The following is a 12,642-nucleotide window of genomic DNA, read 5'->3' as shown; positions in this document are numbered from 1 at the left end:
CCCCTCTCGCTCGCTCCCAGGTGAGAGAGGACGGGGGGGGGCGACCCCGCCATTGTGCCCGCCTCCGTCCTGGCTGCTACCCCCTCAGGCTACCTGGGGGACACCTATTGGGGTGACATGAAGAGTTATCTGTGGCTCCGGTTTTGATCCGGGCCCCAAAACTGAGCCACGGATAAGTTTTTAAAACAAGCGTGAACTGACCCTAAGTACAAAACATCCTCTGATCAGTAATCAGCATACATACCTTGCCTCTCACAGATAGATGTCACAGGTAAGATAGATGTTTTTGTCCCCCACTGATGGTCACCTGACTTTTCTTTTAGTAAGATTTTGGGGGGGAGGGGGGTTAGTATTCACCAGGTCCCTAGACTCTCTCCAGGCCCTAGGAAACTGCCTAGAATTGCTTTGTGGATGATCCGTCTCTGCCTGTGAGAACTGTTGTCTCATCTGTGAAACATCCTGTAATATGAATCTGCCATGGTTCCCGGCCTGTGTGTAATCTACAGGAATAGGCAATGTATATATTTTTATTTATAAATGTGTGTACTAACCACTCGTACCCAAAATGTAGCAGCAGTTGCTGGGATTCCTGTAACTGGAGTCATCTTTCTCCTGAGATCTCTGAGGGCCATGTGTGAGAAGGTCCATTACACCCACCCCTGTCATCATCCGACTTATATAGACACAGCTGCCCAGCCTACGCAGGAGAGATCAGAGGCACTGAGTGTTCAGCAGCACGACTGCAAGCAGAGATGTCTCAGGCTCAGGTGAGATCTGTCTGTCTATGCTGCTAATATATGAGGGGGGGGGGGGGGGGGGGGGGGGATACTGTGTGTCTGTATGATCTCCCCTCACCCCAAAACCAGGGGTGTAGCAATAGGGGTTGCAGAGGTAGCCACCGCATCGGGCCCCTGGGCTCTCCCTCAACTGCAGTATTAGCTCTCTATTGGTCCTGTGCTGGTAATAATCAGTTCTATAGATGCTTTGAACAGTGGTAATCAGTAACAAACTGCTCCCCATCCCCTTCTTGTTCCTCTGACACTGTAGTTGCCATTGGCAGGTTTTGGTGTGCCATATCAGTTGTTATGTATAGAGTGCTTGGGGGGCCCCATGTAAAACTTGCATCGGGGCCCCCAGCTCCTTAGCTACGCCACTGCCCAAAACATGTATTATATAGTTCCGATTTTATGTGTATGTCCTTTCCTGCTATACAGATAGTCCTCTACTTACAAACAACTCTAGTTACGTTTCAGAGATGCAAACAGTTGTCTTCATGTACAAATTATACAGTACTGTATTTTTTTACATATTTGTTGCATGTTGCATTATTGTATAAACTGTATAAAGTATATACTTTAAAAGCACGTTCCAAAACAACCAAAAAACACAGTTTATACTTTATGTCCATATTCAGTTCTTTGAAAGTAAATCATTTATCCATGTTTCCCTGTGTATAACGCAGGATTCAACTTACACACAATCTCCAGAAACAGAAGCTGTGTGTAAGTAGGGAGGGCCTGTATCTCCTGTATATGTATTTCCCTAATGCTTGTTCCTTCTCGGTGTGAGAAGCGGTCTCCTGTAGGACATTGGGTGCATTCTTCATATTATTAAGGGGATTTGACATTTTTCCGAATTCGTGGTGTTGCTAAAAGTGTTTTAACCGTTCCATAATCTGCATACATATAGTGTAATCTAATCTGAGATACTGGAATAAATATCTCAGTACCCAGAACTGTGAGATGATTGGAAGCCTGTAGATTCTGATAGACCTGGCCACACCTACCATACAATCTTGATTGTACAATCTTGCCCAGACTTCTCACTCCCATGAGAGCTTACCTAAAGAGTCTACACAAAGTATTCTCGATCTGTCGGCTCTTACAGAGGCTGTAGTGTGTGGGCAGCTGCACAGATTGATGTTTCGGTAGTATTAGAATGTTTTGTTGAGCTGAACTATTTACATTTGACATGGCTGTATGATGTGCAGCGGGCATATTGCCAAACAGGGCAAAGTGGGAGAGGCCAAGGGTCCTATTGACCATCTGCTGGGGGTGGGGGGGTGAACAATTCAGATTGCCTGCCTTCCTTCACACACCCCATTGCCCCCCTGAATAAAAGTCTTGCAGGCAGTGGCCACTGTCTATGGCTGATCTATTACAAAGGTTTCAATTCGCAAAGCATTAGCGCATTTGGTAAAATAGCTGAATATTATTATTATTTAGTATTTATATAGCGCCGACATCTTCTGCAGCGCTGTACAGAGTATATTGTCCCCCCTCAGAGGGGCTCACAATCTAATCCCTACCATAGTCATGTGTCTATGTACTGTATGTATCGGAGTCTGGGGCCAATTTAGGGGGAAGACAATTTACTTAACTATATGTTTTTGGGATACGTGAGGAAACCCAGGCACCCGGAGGAAACCTACAAAGACACACGGAGAAAATGCAAACTCCTTGCAGATAGTGCCCTGGCTGGGATACAAACCAGGGACCCAGCGCTGCAAGGCTAGAGAGCTAACCACTACACCACCATGCTGAGATGATCATAAAAAACCTATTTCCCTCATTTCACAATATTATTAGGTAGTTAAAAATGCATAATAAGATGCTAATTTTGAGCTGATACAAATATTATGGTAATTATACGCAGCCTGGACTTGCTCTTTTTATGTCAGTATAATAAGCATTGCTGCACATCTTTCATCTGTTTTCCTGCACTGCAATAATTTATCAAATACCGAATGGAATATCCCATGATTTCTAAAGATGCCCATTGCAATCTCCCATGCCATCAACTGGATCGGGTACCGGCGTACCGCTAACGGTGCTGATCGGCGATGAACAATTATTCTATTGATCGTTCCATCAATCCAAATCTGTCAAAATGAGGTAAAAATCTTAGTAAATGTGCGTTTTTTCCATAAATTACAGAGTGTGCGAAAATCTTAGTGAATTCGAAAAAAAAACCTCTTAAACACCGAATGTGTCTTATGCCTGCTACACACCGTGCAATTTTCCCGTCAGACTGATAAGAGATTTCCCATGAATCGATCATTTCTAGCGTGTCCGACGTGCTGCTGATCGAGAAAAGGATAGATTTTTTTTTCTTGCAGTACTGAAAACAAAAAGATTAGACTTGCTGGAAATTATCGATTGGCTGAAAATTGCATGGTGTATGCCAGGCATTATTGAATTGAAGTCAGATTCCCCTATTCCTGTAGACATCCCCCATGTTCAGCTCTGAGATCCGGAATCAGTGTAACGCCCTCAAAGTGACCTTGTGACATACCGTGCCCAAATTAGAAGCCACTGTCACCGTTGTCACTACAGCCCCTCCTCCGCCCGGTGATAAGTCTGTGGGCAGGATTTGTGCGCCCCCATGCCAGCTCTGGTGGGTTTCATTATCTCAGCCCCCCCTCAGAATGGTTGCTGCATGGCATCATGCCTCTGTAAAGAGCACCTGTCACCAGCGTCACACTAGCCCCTCCTCTCCCTGGTGATAAGTTTTTAGGCAGTGCCCCTCCCATGCCAGCTCTGGAGGGTCTCTTTATCTCAGCCCCCCTTCGGAATGCCTGCAGCATGGCATCATGCCTCTGTAAAGAGCACCTGTCACTGGTGTCACACTAGCCCAGGCATGGGAAAACTTGGTCCTCCAGCTGTTGAGAAACTAAAAGTCCCACAATGCATTGCAGGAGTCTGACAGCCACAGTCATGATTCATGAAGGCAAATGCATTGTGGGATTTGTAGTTCCCTAACAGCTGAAGGCCAAGTTTGCCCAATGCCTGCACTAGCCCCTCCTCTGCCTGGTGATAAGTCTTTGGGCAGTGCCCCTGCCATGCCAGCTCTGGTGGGTTTCATTATCTCTGGCCACCTCTGAATGGCTGCAGTGTGACATCATGCCTCTGTAAAGAGCACCTGTTATCGTTGTCACATCAGCCCCTCCTCTGCCGAGTGATAAGTCTTCGGGCAGGACTTGTGCCCCCCCATGCCAGCTCTGGAGGGTCTCTGCATCACAGCCCCCCCCCCCCCCCCTCGGAATGGCTGCAGCATGGCATCATGCCTCTGTATAAAGCTCCTGTCATATGAGCAGACACAGATTTCCCTGCGAGTGTTTATACCGCAGTCACTCACACAGAATAAACTCATTGTGTAATATGAAATGTATGCCATCTGTCATCCACACTCCTCTCTTTAGTGTTATACATATCGGGATTTATTTCACAGCTGCCACTCGGTGAGATTTATCGCTCTGCTGGACCCCGCCATAAAACGCCTTAGACGAGCTTTATTTCTTGGCGAGAAACTTTTCAGGGAAACCAGGAGAAAAGTCACCTACCTGATATCACTCTCCTGTTAATCTATCTTAAAGGAGCACTATTGCGAAAAAAGTATGCAGTTAAAATCTGACAGAACCGACTGGTTTTGGCTAGTGCATCTCCTCATGGGGGATTCTCAGGGTTTTATTTTTCAATGACATTTCCTGATCAGCAGTTTTACTGCCAAAATAGTGAAATACCAGCCAGCCTCCCTACTCACTTGCACGCTATTTTGTCAACTGCTGTTCAGGAAATGCTGTTGAAAACAAAGAAAACCCTGATAATCCTTTAACCACTTTACTACTGAGGGTTTTTTCCCCTTCTGTACCAGAGCAATTTTCACCTTTCATCGCTCCGTCTATTCGCCCATAACTTTATTACTACTTATCACAACAAAACAATATATATCTTGTTTTTGTTTCTTGCCACCATTTGGGCTTTCGTTGGGTGGTACATTTTGCTGAGAATTATTTTATTCTAAATGCATTTTAATGGAAAAAAAGAAAAAAAATCATCATTTATGTTTTCAGCCATTCTATTTTTAAAATAATACAGGTTACTGTAATTAAAACCCACACATTGTATTTGCCCATTTGTCCCAGTTAATAAAACGTTTAAAATATTTCCTTAGTACAATGTATGGAGCCAATATTTAATTTGGAAATAAAGGTGCATTTTTTCAATTTTGCGTACATCACTAATTAGAAGCCCATAATTTCATAAATGACAATAATATACTCTTTTGACATACATATTAAAGTTCAGTCCCTAAGGTAACTATTTATGTATTTCTTTTTTTATTTGGCATTTTTTTTTTTTTTTTATATTCATATAATTTATTTAGGCAACTATGGGAGAGGGTGGAAGGTAAGGAGTTAATTTAAAATGTACATATGGGTCTTTTTATTAAAAAAAAAAATTACATTATGTAGGTGTAATTTTACTATTTGGCCACAAGATGTCCTCATGCATTATTTCCAATTAGCGTACTAGAAGTACGCTAGACAGGAAGTAATGCGTGGACGTGTTACTCCAGAAGATACAATGACACAGGCATCTCATTGATGCCGGTGATCATTGACACCGGGACTTAGTTTAATGAAGCATTCCCATTCATTGCTCTCCCCTCCAATGGGCGACGGTGGGAGTGCGCACGGGAGCGAGCGCCTGCCATACGCAGCCATTGACTATTATATACGAGGCTGGGCAGGAATTGAAGTCCTTCCCGACATAGATATATCTAGTGAACCACAAAAGTGGTTAAAGGACACCTAAGGTGAGAAGATTATGCATTGTTCAAAAGGAAATAAATATGACAGCCTCCATAGCTCTCTCACTTCAGGTGTCCTTTAAGCTATGTACATACATTAATGGCAAACTGAACCCAGAAATGCACAAGGCAAATTCTAAAAGCAATCATGTTCATTAGTGTAAAGTATTACCTCTGGAACTAAACTGTTCATGCTCAAAAATCCCTTGTGTAGCCTTGCCTGTCTGTAGGCGTGCGCTCGCCTGTTCTTTCCTCAGACCTCTTCACCTCATTTCCTGTTACTAGAGCTGAGGTCTTAGAGTTGCTCACCATGTGATCCTGTGAAATATGAAGCCCCGCCTCCTTATGCAGACACCTGGTTTCTACTCTACTTCTAGAAAATGTCATCAGAACATCTGTTCTTTCTGATGCAATTTTCATATGTTCAAGCATACGAGAGGAATCGCCGCCGGGAGACAGCACAGGATACAGCCGGTATATGGTTTATTCTGCTGCTGCACAAGTTCCCGGTGATGTTCAATACTATTCCCCCTCCAGGGCGCCATGGATGGTGGGGAATGAAATAATTTGGCTTTCAGCAATTGCTGGAGGCCAAATGACAGTGTTTTATAAGTAAATTTAGCTCTGTCTTCTGACGGCGCCGAAGTTACTCCCTGTGCGCAGCTATAGCTGTAATTCCTATTACTGTCTGTGGTGTCGCCGGCTCCACCCAAATTTCCTGCGCTGGAATAAAAGTGTTCGATGGTCACTCCTGATTGCCGCACTCTGCAGCTGAATCCAGGAGGGTAAAGGGGAAAGAGGCACCCAGAGAAGATAAAATGCATTCAGAACAAATAAAACAAAACGTTTGGTGGCTTACCTCAATGAAGACAAATTCACCTCAATGAAGACAAATAAGGCACTTTATTTGTGGCTACAAGCACTGTTAGGCACTGCTATTTGGCCTGAGGAAGTGGGTATGCACCCACGAAACACATTGCAGTGCAATAAGGTTCTATTAACCACTTGCTGACCACGTCATGTCGACGGGCTTGGCCGCGGCGGCAGCCCAAGGACCGCCTAACGTCAATCGGTGTAAAGTCCTGGGGCAGTGGTTTGCACACATTCCCGCTCGGATGACAGCGCTCCGCTCCGCCTTCAGTCTCCCAGCGGCGCTGAGAGACTGTTAGACGGCGAAACTGCCATCTTTTAACACGGTACAGCGCTGCGATCTTCGGCAGTGCTGTAAAGGGGACGGCCGTGTGACACGGCTGTCCCCCTGGGTGGCTCAAAAGTCATCCGCTGTCATAGGCTGATGAATATGACAGTTGATCACGCTGATTGGCTGGATGTGGGAGGTAGGGGGGGATTACAAAATAAATAAAAAAATAAGTAAAAATATTGCAAAATAAAACAAATATTTATTTAAAAAAAAAAAAAAAAAAAGAAAGAAAGAAAAGAAAACACTGAGGGAGCGATCAGACCCCCACCAACAGAAAGCTCTGTTTGTGGGGAGAAAAGGGGGGATGGGAGGGGCTGCTGTACATGGATGTTACACATGGAAGAGGGGGCTGCACATGGAATGGGAGGAGGGCTACTGAACACGAACACTGTAATAACAGCGCAGGAAATTTGGGCTCAGCCAGCGCCACCATATTCCATAATAGGAATTGCAGCATACAGTGAGTAACTTCTGCGCCATCAGAAGTCTGAGCTGAAGTTACTTTTAAAATACTGTAATTCGGCCACCAGCAATAGCTGGAATTACATCATTCCCCACCATCCATGTGGACCTGGAGGGGGAATAGTAATTACCGCCGGGACTTGTGCAGCAGCAGCAGGGTAAGCCGTATATCGGCTGTATCCTGCGCCCAAGTCTCCCGGCGGCTATTTAATAGGTATGCTACTAAACAAGACGGGAGCCACAACATACTTAAGTAAAGAGGTATAATTCCTTGAGTGGTACTGTATATGTTGTCACTTCAGACGCGGTGCATATTCCCACTAAGAGTCGCTACAAAGCCAGCTGAGGCCATTAGCTCCCAGATTCTTGCAGCGCTGTTTATAAGGTTATAATATTTACATATAGGCTGTCAGGCGGCTTGGGTTGATGTAATGCGCAGTGAGGAATGTTCGCACGTTTGGCGTTCGCTGAAGGTTTATTTCCTTTCCTTTGCTTTGCAGCCGGCGCCGGTGGTAAAGAAGAGACCGAAGGTGAAGGAGGAGGACCTGAAAGGGGCACGGAATAAACTCGGCCACGAAAATCCCATCAAGTCCAAAACCTACGCAGTGATGAAGGAATGCGGTGAGTAACGTCTATCTGTAAGGTTTCCTATCCAGACACAGCGGGGTCTTAGTTCCTCTTATTTATGTTTACACACCCAAAACATTTACTCTGCAGGAAGAGAGGCGCTAATTGCAGTAAAAAGAGACACAACCCCCCATTCCGACCTCCTTACTGGCCATTATTACTGTAACGGTCACATGTGTATATCGTGTAGAATGGTGCTATATAGCTTTTTTATAACATTACATCATACTGTTACAGTTTTAAATCCACACTCCATTTTTAAAGCTTAACTGAAGATAATATTAAAACAAACAGTTTCACTTACTTGGGGCTTACCTGCAACCCCCCAGCAGCCGTCCTGTCCTGCGCCGGTCCTGCCCGATCCTCCGTTCCCCCACCACCAGCTTGTTTTGTTCCGTGACTCGTAAGTCGAGGGGCTGCTGCACCTGCGCAGCCCTGCCAAGCGTATCCTTTCCGCGTCCCCGTCTAGCGCTAATGCGGACCGGAACGCGAAGAAGGATAAGTGTGGCCAGAGCTGCGCAGGCGCAGTGGCCTGGCGGCGAAACTGAAAGTAGCGGGTGGCGGGAGAACGGAGGATCGTTCAGGACCGGTGATGGACGGCTGCTGGGGGGGAGACAGGACGGCCACTGGGGGGAAGACAGGACGGCTGCTGGGGGGGAAAGACAGGACGGCTGCTGGGGGGGAAAGACAGGACGGCTCCTGGGGGCTTGCAGAAGCCCCAGTTAAGTGAAACTATTTGTTTTAATATTATATTCAGTTCCGCTTTAAGCTATAAAACAAAGTAGAAATAATGACCCTTTGAACTCTCCTGCAGTAAAACCTTATCTCAAGCTGTCTCTCACAGTTCTTGGCTGTTTAAGTGCTCCAGAAACAGGTCTGTATTCCACCCAGTGGGTTGAATAGCTCAGAGAAGCTCTTTTGCATAGATAAGGCCTCCTTTCCACAGACTGTTGAGTTGTGTGCTCAGCAAGCAGTTGCCAGGCAGCAGCGAGCAGTTACCAGGCAGCAGCGAGCAGTTGCCAGGCAGCAGCGAGCAGTTGCCAGGCAGCAACGAGCAGTTGCCAGGCAGCAGCAAGCAGTTGCCAGGCAGCAGTGAACAGTTGAGAGAGTTTGAGAGGCATTTCACTGCCTATCAGCAGTAGAGATGTCGCGAACCTCCGATTTTCGGTTCGCGAACCGCAATGGACTTCAATGGGGAGGCGAACTTAAAAATTTTGAAATTTCTGCTGACTGGAAAAATGATAGAAAAGATGTTTCATGGGGTCTAATACCTGGAGGAAGACATGGTTGAATGAAATACACATCAAAAGTCCCAGAAAAAAATCTGAATTTAGCACAAAGCAGTGTTTTAAGGTCAGAAATATCATTGAATTTTCAATTGCAGGCCTACGCTGCTTTACAACATCAGGAAGTGTAATCCCTCCTCCCGGAGGGAGGAGGGTCTCTTCTTCCAGGGAATTGTAGTATTTCAAAAGCCAGCATATATACCTTGGCTGGGAATTGAACCCAGGTCTGAGTGCTTGGTAGGTAGCTCACTTCACCACTTTACCACCACCAACACTACATGCTGAAGCCAGCCTAGCATGTACCATTATGATATATCCAAGAGAAAAATGAGCTTGCTTAAGGATTTGTAGCATGTCAAAAGCCAACTCACATTGGCCGGGAATAGAACCCAGGCCTATTATACCACCAACATGACACACTACAATGCTACATGTTGAAGCCAGCCTAGCATGTACCATTGTGATATATCCAAGAGAAAAATGAGCTCGCTCTCTCTCTCTAGGACTTGATGCCATTGAAGTGAATTTTCAGCTTAAAACCATCAACGGATACCGGGCAGAATTTCACAGGCAATTTCGGCATTCCGCCGGATTGAAAAAGCAATTCCGTTCCGACCAAACGGAATGGAATGACCAATTTCCGCCCAAAATTGCGGAAAATACAATTCCGCGGAAAGCGGTGACCATCCCTACTAGAGAGAGGGAGAGAGAGATGAATCTACCTGGCTATCTGGGGTTCTCTTCGGACAACTGTTGAACACAAAAGGCAAGGCCATGCCTGGGTGGGGTTGAACCACCAACCTTTCAGTTAACAGCCAAACACGCTAACCAATTGTGCCACAGACTGTGTGTCTTTTGTTCTACGCAAGGACCTTTTTTCTCTCGAATTAATATCCACAAATACTAAATATGCAGTATTCCATCGATACTGTAAATCTGTCCATACATCATACAATGTTTGGTACTTGCGTATTATCCCGTCTGGAAAGCTTGGCAGCTTTTGTTAAAGTTCTGTTTGATCCCCTAGCCAGATCTAACTATGTTTGGAAAGCTGAAAGTCCCAGCTTTCCTTTGCACTGGGTCCCGAGTCAATGTGATGCCCCATTCCCAAGTTGGAGGTGGGGGGGAGTTGGGGGTTGGTGGACAAACTTTCCAGACAGGATAATAGGTAAGTACCCAATGTTTATCATCTCATGAATCTTACCCCTTATGTGTAGTATGAGATCTTACCGAAACAATCTGTTTACCAAGTTCTCAATCTGCTGGTCTTTACGGCATGCGAATTTGGTAAAATTAGATGGGATTGGTTGATGTATGGATGACTGTAGACTGTGGAGTCTTACTTACTGTGAATAATCAAGCAAATCAGTTCTAATTTATAACATCCTCTTTTTTTTTTTTTCTTCCAGAACAAGCCGGATGCCCCGCCCCCTCCGTGTTCAGCCAAGTGAAGACCGGAACAGAAACCGCCTTTGATAAGCCCAAAGACAAACCAGCAAAGAGCGTATTTGGCTGATAGACTCGTGGAAGATGCAAAGCTCCACCCCTCAGCCCTTCCTTTTAATATCATTGGACATTTTTCAAGTCTTACAACCTGTTTATTTTCTACTGTATGCCATTTAAATCTGAAGAGCTTGAAGATGCTTGTATACCATTTAATTGTTAGTTGGTCTTGTTTTGCATATTTAGTTGTGTCACATGACATAAACGTGTGCCTGACGTGACATGTGCCATGATGAGATAATCGGGAGTATATATAGAATTAGTACTTAGAACTTGCCTGCGTTTCCATTCTTTTCCTAAACCAGGGCTATAAATCTCAGTTATTCTGTATACACACAGTGAGATACTGCTTGCTTGGCAGTTGGCAACAGCCGTTAGTTCCCACAATGCAACGAGGTTCACAGACAGCAAACTGTCAGGTCCATGATCATGACATCACATTGTGGTATGGGTTTCACCACAATATCAGCCATACAGACCCCCTGATGATCTATTTCCAGGAAAGGTAAACATTTCTCATGAGAAAGGGGGTATCAAACTACTGATTGGGATGAAGTTCAATCCTTGGTTACAGTTCCTGTTGAAGTTATCAGTTAAACCTGGTTTATAATGGAAAGGACTGTTGGAAATTGGAAAGCTGGTGGAGATTTAGGCTGAAGTTGTTTATAATTAAACTAGCCATATTTTTGATGAATTTGAGATAATGGGGGTTATTTTATGAAATTAAGTGAGGCACTCAATGTCAGGCTGTTTTTGGATCCCGTCACTAATATTTGGCATGATGAAGTAGGTGTGAATGCTCACGAAACGCATTGCACTGGTGCAAATACATTTTCTGTTTACCTTATATCAGATAAAATTGGGGGATTCTTCATTAGTTTCCAGACTGAGTTTGTAAAGCATAGATCAGCATATCCACCATCAGAGCTCAGCCCTAGAACTGTTGCGGTGAGCAGAAGTATCCTCTACTGCTGAGAGAATGGCAGCACCGTCCTCATGCTAGCAGAAAACCCACAATACTACTCTTAGTGCCCTTTTACCAGTAGGAATCGCAATTGTAAACACTCTGCAATTGCGTTTCTTTCTGGTTTCCACAGCCACAATTCCACCACGTTTCGTCTGGTGTACAGCGCAATTGTGCTGCATTTGCAGTTTGCTCTTAGCGGAAAAAAATGAGCAGAAAAATTGCATAGTGGTGCGATTGCTATGCGATTTTCCTGTGCTCCGCCAGAGCAGGACAGCGATGGTGATCGGGTAAAAATTGCATTGCTAACGCATTGCGAGCTGCAAGGACTTCCTGAAATGAGTAGGTAACAATGGTACGTTTTCATTTTTTGCACCGCGTTTCGAAGCGTTCACGCAATGCACGGGTTAATGCATTTTTGTGTATGGCGTACTTCAGCTGAAGTCAACTCGTTTAAAAGAAAATTAAAAATGCCTAAACGTGTTCAATAAAAAAATGAGAATGAAAACACATATGCAGTTTTTGTGCGATTTTCACAGCACAAGTGGAAACGAGGCCTTAAGGTGCCCACTAATGGTACAATTTTCATTGAAGAATCACCCTACCGTAGCAATTATGAAATCAGAAATAAAATAGAACACATCAATTATTTCACCATCAACGAACCAATCTTTACTTCCTATCTATCACAGCTGATTATAAAAAAAGTTTTTTCCCGATCGACTAAATTGTCATTAAATGATCACTATTAAAATTGTTTAAAGTCGATTTGGGACATCAACGAGGTTTATTTGCTGCCAATCTGGTCGCTCAGGAGATTCTTCACTGAAAATTGTACCATTAGTGGGCACCATAACTGCATCGTTTCGTGTCATTAAGTCCCGGGGTGAGATTAGAATGCGTTAAATTCCGTCTATTCGCCGTGTTTCCAGTTGTTCGATGCTGTGCTTAAGTCTAATGATGTATTTTCAATATAAGTAGCAATAAATGTATTTTTATGTTTGTTA

At 44.5% G+C, this 12,642-nt stretch overlaps 1 protein-coding gene across 2 annotated transcripts in view; it reads left to right on the top strand.

Annotated features, from left to right (window-relative positions):
- LOC137531932 (musculoskeletal embryonic nuclear protein 1-like) overlaps window positions 1-12,642 on the top strand; it is an 86,504-nt gene extending 73,862 nt beyond the window's left edge. The window contains exons 1-3 of one of the 2 annotated variants that reach the window (XM_068251966.1): window positions 636-767; window positions 7,756-7,876; window positions 10,578-12,642. In XM_068251966.1, coding sequence (XP_068108067.1) covers window positions 753-767; window positions 7,756-7,876; window positions 10,578-10,684 — 243 coding nt within the window. In that variant the 5' untranslated portion in view covers window positions 636-752 and the 3' untranslated portion in view covers window positions 10,685-12,642. Of the gene's footprint in view, window positions 1-635; window positions 768-7,728; window positions 7,877-10,577 lie in introns of those variants that run through there. The other variant, XM_068251967.1, reaches the window with a different exon arrangement.

This window comes from Hyperolius riggenbachi, chromosome 9 (genome assembly GCF_040937935.1).
Source record: "Hyperolius riggenbachi isolate aHypRig1 chromosome 9, aHypRig1.pri, whole genome shotgun sequence".
NCBI classification, from domain to species: domain Eukaryota; kingdom Metazoa; phylum Chordata; class Amphibia; order Anura; family Hyperoliidae; genus Hyperolius; species Hyperolius riggenbachi.
The sequence above is the reverse complement of the archived record's forward strand: the minus strand, read 5'-3'. Positions and strand labels throughout refer to the sequence as shown.